Source organism: Meleagris gallopavo, chromosome Z (assembly GCF_905368555.1).
Source record: "Meleagris gallopavo chromosome Z, MGAL_WU_HG_1.1, whole genome shotgun sequence".
Lineage (NCBI taxonomy): Eukaryota > Metazoa > Chordata > Aves > Galliformes > Phasianidae > Meleagris > Meleagris gallopavo.
This window is the reverse complement of record NC_139435.1, coordinates 21,544,597-21,561,375: the sequence shown is the minus strand read 5'-3', so window position 1 is coordinate 21,561,375 and position 16,779 is coordinate 21,544,597. Positions and strand designations below refer to the sequence as shown.

Genomic DNA, 16,779 nt, shown 5'->3' with positions numbered 1-16,779 from the left:
GAGCAACATTCATACAGTCTCAAGATGACCCTGGCAGGGCAGACCTAATGTCCTGTATCGAGCTTCTCTTTAAATTCTGATTGTAAAAGTATCTGCCATGTGGTAGCAGCTGCCATGCCTACTCACTAAGCCTTTCTCATAACATTACCTTTAGCACTCCTTAGCTTTACTGTCCGTCTCACAGCAGTGCACAGGCACGGCCTGACACCTGTCTTCAGGGAAAGCCACGTGTGGCCTCGCTCTGACCACAGCAAGACTCCAAATTGCATTTGGCCAGATGCTGCGATCACCCGGTGAGGTAGAAGCTGAGCTCACTTTGAACACTTGCACTGGGAACAACAAACTCAGTTTCAGCTCCAGTCCCAAAAGCATTCCTCTGAAATCTTCTTACACTCATCTTCCCATGGACACATGCACATTCTGGACACCAGCAGGCCTCTCCTTGCAGCTCTGAGTTGTTTATAGGCATTCCCTGCTACCACTGACCTGCTGCCAGCCCCATAGGCAGGCACTTCCTGAAAGACTGACTCAAACCAGGCTGCTGTCAGAGGACAACCCAGCCTCTACGCTGAGCCAGGCAGCCAAGGATTCAAGGCAGCTTTTCCTATCTTCTGTAAATTGGACTGGTTAAACAAGTCAGCACCAGTAATTGCGCTGACAATCCAGCATGAATGCCAGCTTGGGCTCTCCTCAGGAGAGGCCTACCGCTTCAGTTATTTCCCTCCTGCATTTCTGGGTCCAGGAAAGCAATAGACAAATAGTGGAGCGAATAGAGCATGGTGTGGTTCATAGCCTGGAGTAGGTGCTAAAAAAACACTGCAGGAACAGACTGCAGATCTGCAAATATCAGTGACTTAAAGAGAATGTTGAGCTAGAACTCACTTTCTGATTATGTCGCTCAGCTGGAAAGAGGAAGAGAGGAGTTAAGCTTTGCCTGTTTCTGAAATACTACCCAGCATCATGGGTTAGCCTCACTTCTGGATTTGTCAGAACTTGAAGCTGAATGGAAAGGCAAAATGGTGAATGTGTTCGTGTGCAAGATGGGTGAGTAAACCCACTACTTTGGACTTTTGCAGGGCAGACTTTGGGCTGATTAGGACATTGGTTGGGGGAGTTCTTTGGGAGACAGTCTTGAAGGCAGAAGGTGTCCAGAAAGGCTGGATATTCCTATAGAAGGATGTCTTAAAGATGCAGGAGTAGGCCATCCCTATATGTTGTAAGATGAACTGACAGAAATATCAGCCTCCCCTGGAATGGGGAGCTATCACTAAAACTCAGGGGAGGGGAAAGAGTGTTTACCACCTTGAAAGAAGAGGCAGACAACCTGGAAGAGTACAGGGATATTGCTAGGTTATGCAGAAAGAAAATCAAAATCGGGTGAAAGTACACTATCTGGCCACTGCTGTAAAAGACTAAAAAAAAATGTTTTTACAAATACATTAACAGCAAAAGGAGGGCCAAAGAGAATCTCCATCCTTTATTGGATACAGAGGGGAACACTGCCATCAAAGGTGAGAAAAAGGCTGAAGTACTCGAAGTCTTCTTTGCTTATGTGCCTGCAGTAAACTGAGTTGGCCTCAGGAAAAAAAAAAAAAAAAATGACCATTCACCCACAAGGACAACAGGGAAGTGCCTGAAGTTGAAGTTACAGGACTGAAAACAGTTCAAGGGAAAATATCAACAAAACAGTGTTTCATGCTGAATTTTTATTTCAATGTTATGCAACTGCATAAGTATAAATAATTGTGTTCAATATACAACAATTATGACATCCATAAGGAGTTTCTTAGAGAAAATAAGACTGCAAACACTTTATTGCACAGACCCTAACATTTTTTTTCTTTTTTTTTTTTAATCTTTGTTTTCTCTCTCTCTTTTCTTTTCTTTTTTTTTCTTTTTCTTTTTCTTTTTTTTGAAGCTGAGCAATCTACAGCAGGAACTCTACAAAGGAGCACACCAGAACTACAATCACAAAAAGACTGACCCAAGCAGCACACAGGTAGGAGGGTCTCTAACAGCTCACTGATAGGTAAACACCAACAAACAGTACTACATAAACACAAGCTTATGCACTGTTACACTTCCAAAATGCAAACTTATTTGTCAGAACTTATAATGAGCTATACAAAATATACATAAAGTTATACTGTAAACAAATAACTAGATGTGCTTTAAAGGAAACAAGAGGATAGTTTAAAAATGCAGAAGACTGTAAACTAGGAAATACCTCCCAGACAGAAATGTTATATTGAAGTGCATTAGCATTTGTTTGTATTAATTGCCAAAGCACAGGCGAACTGTAAATGTTGAGACCATTTTCTCTTCAAAGCTGCTCAAAATTACTACCCATTGCTAACTAGCTCCTCTGTGAATGCATAAAAGGCAATACGAATATTCTGGTGCCTCATAAAAAAAATCAGAAACTGTAGTTTGCGATTTCATCTTTCCATAGCAAGTCTGCTGTAATCCAACATAACTAGTGTAATAAAGCGTTTCCCGGGGGGAAATGAATTCTGCACACTGTCAGTTGTCACACAAACCCCTAAGACAAGACTATACTGTGCTTTTAAGAACAAGTTTCTAGCTTTTGAGACAGAAAGACAATCCGTAAGCCTCAATGAAACAGCTAGGGGCCTAGTTCTAGTTTAGCTACATGAACATAAACAACCAAACCCCCACTCTGTTGATCCCAAACACTTAAAAAGACGCATATTCTGTAGTGTTCTTATACATGTTTCAAATTCTATCTTTCATCCTTCAAAACTGAATACCTCCACACTAAAATGATTAAAATCTGCATGTTCCACAGTATACAAAATTTAAATAAGGCTTAGCAAAAGTAAAAGGACAGTCACAGTCTAGCACCAAATAGCTCCAACAGGTTCCTTTGTTACACGTTTCTTTTATAATTACATTTACTTTTTTTGCATATAAATAAGAAGATTATGTTATGAAATGTATGGAGCTACTCAATGCAATTAGAAATGAACATTAAACCAAGAATTACTTGCTAAAAAAGCAAGTTAAAGTCTACAACATAAGGCCCCAGCTATGTATTAAAATGTATTTGATGTCCTAAATTTTTATGACAATGGAACTGCTTTTTTTTTTCCCTTTTTACCTTAATAGCCATGAAATAGAAAAAAAAGCTAGAACTAATTATGCAGACCTGTATGCTATGATATTCTCTAAATTAATTAAAAAGAATTAGGGGTGAACACAATAGTCCTGGAAGTCATGTGCTTGTAACTTGTGCCTCAAATTGTAAGGGCCTGAATTTAAAACTCGCTCAAGGAAACAAAGAGAGGATTACAGCAGAAACCAAGGACACAGCATGTGCTTCAGAGTCTCATCCTTGTCTGAGGGTCGCAGAATACAGTCTGAACAGACAAGACCAGAACTACCATTGCAACAGAGAACACGAGTCTTCCAGAGACTCTGTGATAGCCAAGCAGTCCTCCCTTCGCTTTAATCACACCCACTCTATAAGACAGACTTTGTGCCATTGGCAGATGCAGTTTCATCTTGTGTTAGGTCTGGCGAAGCAGGTAACCAGATACTACTATCAAAATCTGATTACTAATAAAACACGTAAAAACTCACAGTAAGTGACCATACTTGTTTCTTCCTTGTGTTTTTAACTCTAGCTAGGACTTTTTTTTTTTAAAGTAAAAATGTAGCAGATTTTTACCCTCCTGTCAGACAACGCTTGTGCATGTCTGTGCCATGTCTCATTTTTAGTAATTTACTTTCATATTTATGGCAAATAAATGGCAAAGCAACTATTTTTTAAAAGGGGGAGAGTAAACAATGCAATCAGCAGCAACATATATATGCTACATTCAATCCCCAAACACAATGCTAGGTATTTACAGAGGAAATTATTTCTTCTGCAGCTTCCAGCTGTAAATGTGTATTTGTACAAATACTATATGGTAACAGTTTTACCGGTTACAATCGAGAAGGCATTTTGTAAAAAGTCCTTTCTCTATATATCCCCATCCTCTTCAGTGACATGAAAGCCTTGCCACATAAAGACACTACACAGTGCTGGTTTCAAGACAGTCAAAATATATTGTTCTTGTTTCTGTTAGTCTTGAATTTATATTTGCCACATATTACAGTCAACAGGATTTTTTGTGAGGACTGCTTCGTAAAGCTTCTTTCCCTCGACGCTGCCGGACTGAGTCTTTGTCATTAGAAAGTGCGTTTGGGCGATCAGGTGTGGTTAATGACCTAGTTAAATCTTTACCAACATTTTGTTTTCTTGAAGCAGACTGCTGAGCCTGAGCAGTATCTTTTCCCTTTACATCCACGGTGTTAACAAAAGACTTCTCTTGATTTCCAGGTTTTCCCCCAAGGTTTGAAGTAGACTGGTGGGCTTCTACAACAGCAGCACTGTGCAAAGTTATCATTGACACGCTTTTAGTGATTTCTGTCTTACTATTTCCTGTGGTAGAGGTGCTTTTCTTACTTTGTTCTTTGTAGCTGAATGAAGGAAGCTCAGGTGAGCCTGCTTTAACTTTTGCTGAAGATGTATCACTCTTTGCCAAAGACAAAACTGATACTTCTTGTCTACATTCAGAGAAATTGGTTGAACAAGCCAGTGGCTTTCCTGGCACTGCAGCCACATGGTAAGAACTCTGCCCACTGGCAGCTGGAGTATGTTTTATTGCAATTTGTTTGCTTGCATTCTCAGGCTGTTTTTGATTAATTTGTCCTTTCCCTTTTGAATCTTGAGAGCATTTGCTGGTTGAGGTTGATTTTTCTGATCCTTTTGCTCTAACATCACAGTTTGTGAGGCAAAGGGTAGGCTCCATTTTCCCATTGTCATGTTGAACATAAAGTGCATCAGTGCATATTTTTCCTTCAGGTCTTCTATCTGCAGAGGTTGTCTGATTAAGAGGACTTCTGTCTGCTTGTTTGTTCAGCAAGAGACAGTCTTTCACAGTGGAAAACTTTGGAGACACAGTTTGTTTCTCGCTGAAGTGAAACAGCTTTTGATCAGCAGAATCTCCAAAGCCTGCTGGTTCTTGCTTTTGCATTTGCTTAGATATCTCAGGACCTGTTCGTCCTGAGTCAACAGTAGATGATTTGGGTTTTGTATCAGGAGTGATACTGCTCACTTGAAGAGTGGATACAAGTCCATGCTCCAAAATCACAGGCCTTTCAACTTTAATATGTTCACTGTTCATTTTTCTTAAAGAACCCGATACAAAAGAGGGGGAATCTGGAACACTTTTACCAGCATGTTTACAATCCTTCCGGGAGCTGGCAGACATCTGAACAACTGTTTCTTTTTCTTTTGTGTTTGGAGTGCATGATTTCTGTGAAAACGTCTGTTTATCTGTGTGCTTAGACTTAGAGGAACTCATATCAGAGACAGGCCTGAGTTTATTAGTACTGCTTTCCATACCAGTGATAGGAGGCTTCATGGGATCTTGAATACCTGTGTGAACATCTGCAGCACAGCTTCTGCTCATAGCATCTCTCACAGCAGGGGACACTGGAGCACTAGGTTGCTGCTGAGGAACTTGGCTGGACTGCTCTCTCTCAGTGGCTGGAAGCCTTATGTCAGGGACCTGTTTCGGATCTTTCTTTCCCAAGTCTTTGGTTTTATCCTTCTGCACACAGGACACCAATGCAGTCTTCTCATTTTTAGGATCACATTCTACTGAGGGTTTGCATAGAAGATTTTCACTCTTTGACTCCACAATAATTTTCTTAGACTCACTGAGAACCTTCTGCTTGGTTATGTCCCTTTCCACAAAGCTGCTAGCAACAACAGCGTCTTCCCTGCTTAGCTGTTTTACCGAATCTCTGCCATCCTTAGGTTGTGCCTTTGGACCAGTTCCCTGCAATTTCCCTTGCATTTGAGGTGGAATGGCAAGATCAGCAGAATTTTTTTCACTGCCTTTGGAGTAGTTTGTTGTCAGGATATCTGAGACAGATACCTTCAAAGTCGACTCCCTGATAACCTCCACCTTTGCAGAGATAGGCTCACAATTTCTCTGGGCTGCTGGCTGTCTGCTAGGCAGCTCCTTTTGTACTTGCTGCTCTTTGCCCAGAGGTTTTTCAGGAATACTTTGGATAGTAGAAAGCTTAGAGTATTTTAGGGCACTTTTAACACTCTGACTTTGAGTAACACAGGACTTCACCTCCACTGAACTGTCCTCCTTTGAGGGAAAGTTGTCCTTCTTCTGAACAGCTTCAGTAATAGAAATGCTGACTTTAGCAGCTGGACTAGAAACTTTTTTCTCTGCCATCACTTCTGCAGCCATAGGGATGACAGGTGGATTGGGAGAACTCTTGCTTGTTTGCAGAACCTGAGCCTCTGCTACGTTAACTTTGCTTGTTTGCAGAACCTGAGCCTCTGACAGGTTAACTTTGCTTGTTTGCAGAACCTGAGCCTCTGGCAGGTTAACTTTGCTTGTTTGCAGAACCTGAGCCTCTGGCAGGTTAACTTTGCTTGTTTGCAGAACCTGAGCCTCTGGCAGGTTAACTTTGCTTGTTTGCAGAACCTGAGCCTCTGGCAGGTTAACTTTGCTAGATTTTGAATGGCTTAACAGCAGCTCTTTCTGACAGGCCAGTTCTGCCTTTCCACCACTCCCCTGTGGCACTGAAGGTTTAGTAGATCCCGTATCACTGCTGGTGCTCTGTCCTTCTGGCAGAACACACAAAGGTAACTCAGTCTTCGAAGCCTGTGGTCCAGAAAGCAAAGCAATGTCTAGTGTGCCTTCTATTGGCTTCAAACAGGAAACAGACCTCCCATCAAGTTTATATTCTGATGGACTTTTTCTGACAGGTGACTCAGCAGAAATCACAGCTGATTTTTCCATACTTGTTTCTGTTCGACTATTCAATGTTTTGAGGGGAACAAAAGAAACTGAGCTCATCTGAGAAGCATGTGCACTGCTGATGAATGCTCTACCTTCAGCAACTGTAGTGGAATCCTGCTGAATGCTTACAGGCCTGACTGCATTAAGTTGAAGGCTTTCATGAACATTCGATGTCAGTTTGGGTTTTAGCACTGGACAGACACTTTCATCTTTTTCTTCAAAAGACATTTTCTTTCTAAGATAATCAATATTTGCAAGTTTACCATCTAATCTTTCATATTTGACAAATTCTTTTGTTGGTACATTTTTATCTGTGTTTTCTCCCTTTCCATTTAGCATTCTGTCAGAGGACTGAGATGGCATATCTTGCAGCGTACATGGAGGAGAAATTCTTTTGAACTCGTAAGAAATATGACTGACTTCATTAAGTGGAGACCCATGACACAACATCTGTGTATCTAAAGCACTACAGTCATTTGATCTCAAGTTTGCATTCTTTTGAAGAGTGTCTTTGAGTATGCCTCCAGCTGGTTGGGTCTCTAAAGCAACAATTTTTGTTTCAAATGGATTTGATCTTTCTAATACCTTTTGGAATGCTTTTTTGTCTCTTTCTTCCAATCTTATGGTATTGGGCTTTTCTGGTTCACTGCTAGGTTCATGTATAGCAGCATTCACTTTCTCAGCAAAATCTTGTTTTTTCATAACTATCTTGACTTTCAGCTTTTCTCTGTCTAATTCATCAATGGATTCTTGCCTACCTAATTTTCGGGAGATGGGCCGCTTCAAGCAGCCCTGCTCTGCAGGTCTGACTCGTGTGAGTGATGGCACATCACATACATTCTCCTCCAAACTCTGAAGAATTACTTCCCTTTGGGACAATTCTCTATTAACTTCTTCCTGAGTCACTTCAAGACTGTGTTTTCGTGAACATAAGTGTTTCTTATCACTAGCATAAGAGGGTGCAAGTTTCTCTTCTGACTGGACTCTCTTTAAGAGAGGAGATCGTGGTGGTTCTGCACTTTTTGGCCTAACAATATGTCTTACAATAGTTGGAGGGGAGTGCATCTTGCTAGGAAAAGACTGAGCTATTTTCGTATTCCCAATTGAATGCCCTAGCAATGGTGATGGAGATCGCTGAGGTGATGTGGGCTGTGGTGTTGGGGAAGGTGTTCTTGCCAGAGGAGAGAGAGGAATGCTGCCAGCTGATTTGCGTCTTCCTGATCTGTATCTTTGCCCGCTAAGCTTTGGGCCCAAGCCATGAAGAGTGCTGGGTCTTATGTGTCCTGAACCAGCTGGAGAATTGGGAGCACTTGAACTAGGGGAGCTACTCTGAGAAGAATTAGTACCTACAAAAAGAACAAGCAAACAAAATAAACGTAAGATTAGCAAGAATAACTGAATGTTGCCCAACAGCAAAAAGACAAGCAGTGTGTGCACTGATTCTAAAAGAATACGTGATGTTTGTTTCTACAGTGTTCCAAGATTTGGTAGATTGTGAGCGACCAAACTTCAGAAACCTCATTATTTCAGAATGTTGGTGTTTCTCCTTCCTTCCCTCTCTTTCCTTTACTTCCTTTAAGTTCTTGCCTCCATCTATTTAAGAACAGATAAATGCTTTCTGGCACTTCAAAGCAATGATCAGGGTGTTCCAAATAATTTACCTTCTGCAAGAGATGGTACAACAGTGTTTCTGTTTTCAGTAGACGCTGAAATCATGATATGAAAAAGAGGCAGATGAGACCTCCTTTTTTCCATATTTCAGCACCCAGTTCATCTTCTCAACAATCAAGTTGCATTCACATAAGAGTCCATGCTAGTTCCATTCTTTTACCAACATTCTTTTACCAGCCTCTCCTAAACAAGATTTTACTTTTAACTCAAAGCTGGATTGGTTATTACAGAACTTTAAGCCACTGGACTTGGATTTTCTCTCAGACAAACCTCACAGACATTTTCATTTTAGGTACTTTTGTATTATAAGAACACCTTTGGATTCGCAGTAAAAATCTTTTCCCTTGTTTAGATAGAAACCACCTGTTCGGTGATTGTTTGTCTAAGCTGACTGCTCTCAGCAGAAGAGCCTCACAAGAAGCAGAATACACTTCAATTTCAAGTCACTTTTCTCAGTCCTCTATTCTTTCACACTCACCAGATGGAAAATCAGGAGTGGAACGGTAGCTTGGGGTAGGTGACCTTGGAGACAAGCTGTGAGTTGGAGATCCAGGTAAGCTCTCTCCTGATGAAAGTGATCGGTTCAGGCAGGAGAAACTTCTGCTGGTGTGAAGAAGAGGAGAGGGCTGCTTGGCCAACTTTTTAAAGAGAGACCTCCTCCTAGTGTGGGAAGAGCAAAGTATTAATAAAAACATAAGATGCACAAAGAACATTATTATCATAGGCAAAGCTCTGTAGATGATATTCAATCTACCACTATCCTCAAAAAAGGAAACATTATATCCTTGTTTGCATGAATACAGACTACAGTGCAAAGCATGAAGTTCTGAAAATATCATGACTGCTAACACTTAAGATAGATATTTTGATCAGATCCAACTGCACTAAAAATTATTCTCGGTATTCCAGATGAACTGGAATTAGTTCTTTATAAGTTCAGATTTTCGTTTTCTTAATTTAAGAGCCCGCCAAAACTGAAGGACTATTTATACAGTACTAGCAATATATTTGCAGAACACACATAAAATTAGCATAAAGCAGAAAACACATATAAACGTAGTGCTATAAAATTATGACCACAGAATCTCATAGAGGAAGGTAAAAAGAGGTGTAGAAGGCATAAGAGACAATTGTTTTAGCTTCATTTTTTAACAAATTCTTATGTACACACACACACACAGGAACACACTTTTGTAATGATCCAAAAGGATTGCACACCTCTCTAAACTCTCTTTCTTCTTGGTTTTCTTACTGCGCCTGACCATTTGGCTCCTGCAGCTGTTTCTCCTGGCAGGTCCTGTCTTGATGGAAGTGTTTTCAAAAGGTGTTGTCATAATTGACACTTTGTTGCCACTCTGCCGAAATATAAAGAACCTTTAGGTTGAGTAATACAATATCACTTAGCTTTAAATTGAAGGTACACTTCAAAACAGCATCAGCCTAAGAGTTGGCAGTGAGGGGAACAATATGCAGAAGTTGCAAAGCTGATTTATATCTGATAAACAATGACTGGAAACTTCTCAAAATGCTGTCCAATTTTCTGAACTTCCTCCATTACAAGAACAAGCTTCAAGACAACGGGAAATTCCAGTAATTGAAGTTAGACAGACCAAGGATAAAACTGCAATCTTTAAGAAGTTAACTAAGTTTCTATAGAAACATCTTTTTTCCCCCACTAAGAACAGCTGTCACTGCACAGCGTTCTGTTCACTAGCCAGTCACATCTCAGGATACTAGCAATGACAAAATGGAGGAAATAAATTTCACTGTGGGTCCTGATCAATACTTTTACTTTGTTGAAAAAAAGGAACATATAACTAAGATTTTTAGGGTTGCTTACATGAACAGACAGATGACAGCAGTTCAGTAAAAAAGCACAAGTGGAAGTAAGTATCTAAGCTTTTAAAAATCCAAGTCTCCCTCCTAATATGGCGTAGTACTACAGCACACTTCTAATACTCGTATGAATTTTAATAAATTAATGTATGGTATCACAGTTGGATAGCAACAATTTCATATTTTAAGTATATTCACATTGAATATATTCTTCTGCACTGTGTGTGCAAGCTTGTTGTGTTTCTGCTTTTCTGCAGTTTTTATGCTGTTTTACCCAACTGCCTTACATTGCAAAATTTCATCTTATAGGTTTCTTGCAGAACTGTAAAATGTGGAAGTTCCTCTTTGTTTCAGAATATTAAAAAAAAAGATTTAAGCTTAAGTGTAATTTGCATCTTTCCCCAGCTCCTTTTATTTCCTTCTATTTCATTGCTTTCCAGTCTTCTTTTATAACTGACTACTCACTTTTACAAGCAAAACTGCATGGAGCACCATTGAATTTGTTACTAATACAAGAAGTTAATACAGTGCTATGTAAAATAATTCTGAACTTCTTCAGTCCGTGCTACAAAGATTACAGAAAATCTGCAGCATAATGAGCTACGGTGAATAATTAAATCTTTTGCTTTTAAGAATTAAACGTATCTAAATTTTCTAATGGAACAGGCCTCTAAAAACTCCATAAGAGAGACACTGGAGAGATTATTCATGAAAAGCCAACTGTGGGATCAGAATTTTATGAAGTATATTTGCAGGACATGCCTGGGAATGTATGAGGCAAAAACATTCTGGGCTTTAAAGACTGTGAAAGAAAGAAAACACTTCATATTCTTTGTTTCCATCTTTCCTGATGGATTTCACTTTAAAAGAAGAAAATAAGAAATGGCATTGTCATCAAAACTTAGAATTATCTGATGAAGATGGTTGGATTCAGAAAAGCACTTTCCTGCATGTGACAAATTTTTTGAGAGACTTATCTTTGTGTCAGTTCTGCCAAGTACTCTACAGGTATCGGTAGCTAAAATCATAGCAGAACGATGCAATTGCTGACTTTTTTCCAGATTCATTCAATAACAGCTCAGAGGTTGTATCTGAACAACCACAAAATCTGATAGTTTATCTCTGAAGAAAGCAAATGTAACCTCATGATCCTACATGGAAAAAAGCAATGGATTTTGTATCTCACATGTCTAGGAGTTACCTTTAACAACAACTCAATGACTTCCGTATGAACAAGACCATGCACTGGCTCTCCATTGATATGAGTAATTAGGTCCCCAGCTTTCAAACCAGCTTGGTATGCCACGCCTCCTTCTTCCACATTCTAGAAATTACAAATGAAGATAATAAACTCTTGTTAACTAATTCCCATACTTTCAATAGCAGTTTTTTTCATTGCTCTTGCTCTATAAAAGCAGTTGACTTTTCAACACAACAAAGAAAACTTACAGATACCAAGTTCAATGAAGGAAGAAAAAAAGTACAGGAAAACTGTTTCATCATTAATCATTGCTTCACCTTTGAGCACGGGGCCTAGCACTGTTTCAAAGCTCAATAAAACGCTGTGTTGCCACTAAATTCTGTTTAGCAGGGCACCATAAAGAGGTGCCCAAGACTAAATTTCAGATCCAAATGAAAACTTTTAACATCTGACAGTGGGAAATACTTGTGTAATAATAGCAGTGATCACATACAGTATCCTAATCACAATTCAAGGTTTTAGCTCCACCATTTAGCTGTGGACTCTTGGTATTTGGATCGAATTCATCAGCCTACCCCACTGGAGGGAACAGTGCAGCACAAAGCTGGTAAAGCACCAAAACAAACTGAATTGCAAATAATTTTGAAGGTGGCTTAAATAATTTATTACACTCTAAAATAAGCTTTTCAAGAATTTTAGGTCACGTAGCCAATACTGAGGCTACAGAGCCTCAGCAGTGACTGAATACATAAGTATGAAAGAATAAATAAATATCTGCAATGTTCTGAAAAATGCCAAGGTTTCACTTTTACTGCAATGTAAAATTATCTTTCTTCCCTTCCTTTCACTGATTTGACATCCTACCAGACATAACAACTCAAATTTTTGGACTTATTATCACATATACACACGCTCTGCATTCAATGTTCTTGATGAACTAATAGGTTTAAGAGGTAAAAAACATGAATAAAACATGATACTGTACTTCATCAGCAGCACTGCTATTTCAAAGCATACAGTGGATACTTAAAATCTCATTCAAAACTCCAAAGCTTCTTGTAAACTTGTAAGGAATTTTTCAAATTTGTTTTAAGGTAGTTGGAATATGTTAGTTTACTGTTTACATACAAAAAGATATGTAAAATGTATAATATATACATACATATTACATATATAATATATACCTATATGTAACGTATAATATACATTATACACAATCAACTTCAATTATAAATATATATATACACATATATTCTGTTAGTCTTTTTTCTGTACAATAGATCCTCAAAAGTTTTCACCATTCAAAATGATTTGCAAATTTCTACAGAAAAAAAAGTCAGTAGTTGAAAATATCCTACTTGTGAGTAGCAAAATATCTAACTAATCTCTTAACTGAAGCAAGTTTAATAAACTCCACGAATATTTCAACAGTTCCTGTTTACAATCTTCTAGTTTGGCAGATTCTTTGACTGAGGCTGAGGGAGCTAAGCTTATTCAGCAAGGAGAAGAAAAGATTCCATGGAGATCTCACTGCTGATTTCCAGTTGTTAAAGGGAGCTTATAAGCAGGAGGGAGATCAACTTTTTACGTGGTATGATAGCGATAAGAAAAATGGGAACATTTTTAAACAAAAAGAAGAGAGATTTAGATTGGCTGTTAGGAGGATATTCTTTATTCAGAGGGTGGTGAGGCATTGGAACAAGTTGCCCAAAGCTGAGGATGCCCCATTCCTAGGGATGTTTAAGGACAAGTTGGATGGGGCCCTGAGTGACCTGGTCTAGCGGGAGGTGATCCTGTCCACAGCATGAGGGTTAGAGCTGGATGATATTTGATGTCCCTTCCAACAAAAATCATTCTGTACTTCTGTGATGATAAGTAGGTACTACTTCTGTCAAAGATGTGTATTATATTGGTTTGGGATGCTACACCCACCACTGGCACTGTGCAGTCACAAATTTTCTTCTCAAACTACTACTCAGTACAACATTACCACTTATACTACACTACATTTACACAGCAGCTGTCAACAGATATCCTGCGTACAAAAGATCAAAAGTAAATATATCATCAGTTTCCTCTGGCTTTATGGAAATAAAATTATTATCTTACCCAAACAATATGGTGCACAGTGTAAATATCACTGTCTCCCACATAAACCCTGATTGCTCGGATGGTGAAGCCATATTTTTTTCCTGAACTGTGAATTACTATAGGCTGATGAGGACTTGCAGCAGCAATTGAAGAATCACGACTAGGAGAGGAATCTCGAGAGGACGAAGGATCAGATGATAGCGAATGAGGAGACATTGGACTTCCCAGAGGAGAAACACCAAACACATCTGGAAGAAAAAAAACACCTGTTAGAGTACACTCTGAACACACACAAACACAGACACATATCTGACAATCTGCTTAAAAGCATTTTTCTGCCAAAATATTTCACAGTCTTTGCTTAAAACCCCTCTCCTTTCCACTAAGTGTGAATCTCAGTGAATCAGAAGGCTGACGAACAACCTGATATGAGAAATAAATTTATCTTCCCACAGTAAAAACCCTATTTCTTAGGAATAACTTGTTAGGTATAAACTTTGTCCTTTTAATTAGAAAATACACAGATGCTGTTGTGAATACATCCAAAACCAGGCACTAAGTGGTAAACCAGCAGTGGTAAAAGGAAGTATTCATTCATCTTTTGGATTCACTCATACACCTAAAAACACAGTATCTTGTTGTACATGGACAGTAACTCAGAATGCTTGTACCAAACTTCAATTTCTAAAAACTATTTGTTTTACTGTTTTGAAACTCACACTTGAGCAAACGTAAACACAATTGTGGGAGAATAAAAAAAGTACTTTTATGACCACAACAGGATGACAGCTGTTGAAAGGAATGCAACCCAGAAATATTCCAGCTGGCTGCTGTGCCAAGTAATGTCATGTGAAGGGAGATAATACTTTGTCAACAGACTTCCACAGTCTGACTCCCTGGATGTGAGCCACCAGAGGATCCTACAGATATCTATCACTGGGTTAACACTGAAATCCCATGTAGCAATCAAACCCACAGAGAGCTTTTAATGTCACCCTCTGACTCTGAAGCATTCTCAGATTACCCCATCTTCTGTCTGAAATGCAGGACAAGTCCTTTGACTCTCAGCCATAGGACTTACAGTTCAGTAACAACAGGCTGTAGTTTATATTACTCGTGAACATGAATAAGGTAGGATTTTTGTTAGTAATAAGCAGAGCTATCGTATGAGATTTTGGTTGATATAAACATAATGACATTCCTATGTGTAGGCAAAACTAAGTTTAGATTTCATAGAATGTTCAGATTAAACTCAAAGAATCCCCCATTTTAATAAATGTGGTAACTCAGACTACATCATCTCTGCACTTAGCAGCTCTCAACCTATAGCTGTGAAATGAATCACTAGAATACAAAACTGATAAATAACATGCTTGGCCGTGTGTATTATTTACACGTGTATCACGCTCTTCTCATGCCCAGTCTGAATAATTAATGTGCCTTGCAGGCCTTTTACTAGCAGGAAAAAAAACTGGTACTGAGTGCTACAAGGGTACATCAAGTAACATCTCTGACTTATGGACAGATTACATGGAAGAAACAGTCTACATAAAGAATAAGCTAAGACTGCTTCCCACTTTTTAAATTTTTTAATAACAAACAAAGAAGCCAAAGTTTTGTTACTTATATACATTATTAGATAAACTTTATATATGGCCCAAGCCAATTCCTCTTCACTCAATGTGGCCCAGAGAAGCCAAAAGGCTAGATACATAAGGCAGCAGAGTTAAGATGCAAGCCCTTTTTGCTTAGTTGTGGCAACTTGGACTTTTATTCTAAATTACTATGGCATGAAATGCCAATGCTCCATCTAGAAACACCCAGTACTACTTCTATACTTTCATCAATTTAAAGCAGTATTTCTGGCTTCACATTTGGTTTACTACATATAAGCCAATGGAGTACAGAAAAGAGTTTTAGCTGTCAAGCTATTTTCACTTCAGAGACTTCACGTTGGCTCATCATCTTTCTATTCAAGAGATGAAAGAATTAGGCTTTTGTAACAGAATAGCAGCGATTCATGATGCTGTACACAGTGAGCTGCTTAGGACTTAAGCTACAATCATACTAGAGGATGAAGTAGAGTGCAGCCTGTATCCTTTCTTCGCAGAACTGTAGTTACCACTATGTGACAGTCTGTTGTCAGAGGAGATCCCTCAGCTGTGATTTGACTACTCTAAATTGAAGACCAGACTGGATCTTTAGTCACATGTAAATTACAGAAATAAAATGTGACAAAAAAAACCCATTCTGGACTCACCAAAATCTTGGATTTATATCAGAAACCATGCACTATGCACAAATTACACCAAATGACAGATTTAGCTCTACCTCCTGGGATCATGAGGGACAAAGCACTTGCAGAAAGGGACTTTGTAACTTTTCCGGAGATCTTCTTTTTCTCCGTACTTTCTAATCTCTGACGAGCCATCTGAAATGCAACTTCAGTGGGAGGCTTTGAGGAGTTATCTGTGCTGTCCACACATTCGCTTCGTCCATTCATCTGATCTAAGTGCTCTGAAAAACTGCCAACTGTACAAAGAAAAAGGGATAAACACATTGAGGGAAAACTGAAGGTCAGGGAAAGGAAACAGTGCAATTGTGAGAAGTTTTTTCCTTCTGTCTAGAAATTCATAAAAAGCCAATTTGGAAATCTGAAGAATTCTCTCAAACATGCATAAATTCAACAGAATGAACTGAAGCAATACTGTCTGCAACATACTGCATTCACCGAAGCAAAATGTAAACAAAAGCAGAAGCAAGTTTGGAAGCTCAACATGCAAAATTAGCCTTGAAGAACTTAAACATACACTAAACATACAAAAACATACAATAAACATTTACTTTTCACGTGGACTTCTAAAGTAAACAACAGGTTCCAACCCTATGTAAGCTGCTAACAGCTTAACATCTTTTCCAAAATAATTAAAACACTACCTAACTCCTACTTACCATATTATCTTTTGCTTTTATTTGTTCAGTGATTTTTTTTTATCACTCTTAGAAAAGGGAAGATATCAGGCACTAAAGACTCAGTATTACAACCCTACTGGTATTATTCTATCATCTTCCACAATAAAGGAAAATAGAATTTCAAAGAACAGTGATAATAGAGTAATAGTAACGGACCTGTGCCAGTAA

The 16,779-nt window shown here is 38.8% G+C and overlaps 1 protein-coding gene across 8 annotated transcripts in view; it reads right to left on the bottom strand.

Annotated features, from left to right (window-relative positions):
- Nucleotides 1-1,691: 1,691 nt before the first annotated feature.
- The window catches only part of MAST4 (microtubule associated serine/threonine kinase family member 4), a 287,688-nt gene continuing 272,600 nt past the window's right edge, over nt 1,692-16,779 (bottom strand). For all 8 annotated transcript variants that reach the window (XM_085214175.1, XM_085214169.1, XM_085214170.1 and 5 more), the window contains 6 exons: nt 15,970-16,170; nt 13,657-13,886; nt 11,548-11,670; nt 9,729-9,865; nt 8,989-9,170; nt 1,692-8,185 (listed from right to left, as the gene is read on the bottom strand). In XM_085214175.1, coding sequence (XP_085070301.1) covers nt 4,125-8,185; nt 8,989-9,170; nt 9,729-9,865; nt 11,548-11,670; nt 13,657-13,886; nt 15,970-16,170 — 4,934 coding nt within the window. In that variant the 3' untranslated portion in view covers nt 1,692-4,124. The remainder of the gene's footprint in view (nt 8,186-8,988; nt 9,171-9,728; nt 9,866-11,547; nt 11,671-13,656; nt 13,887-15,969; nt 16,171-16,779) is intronic.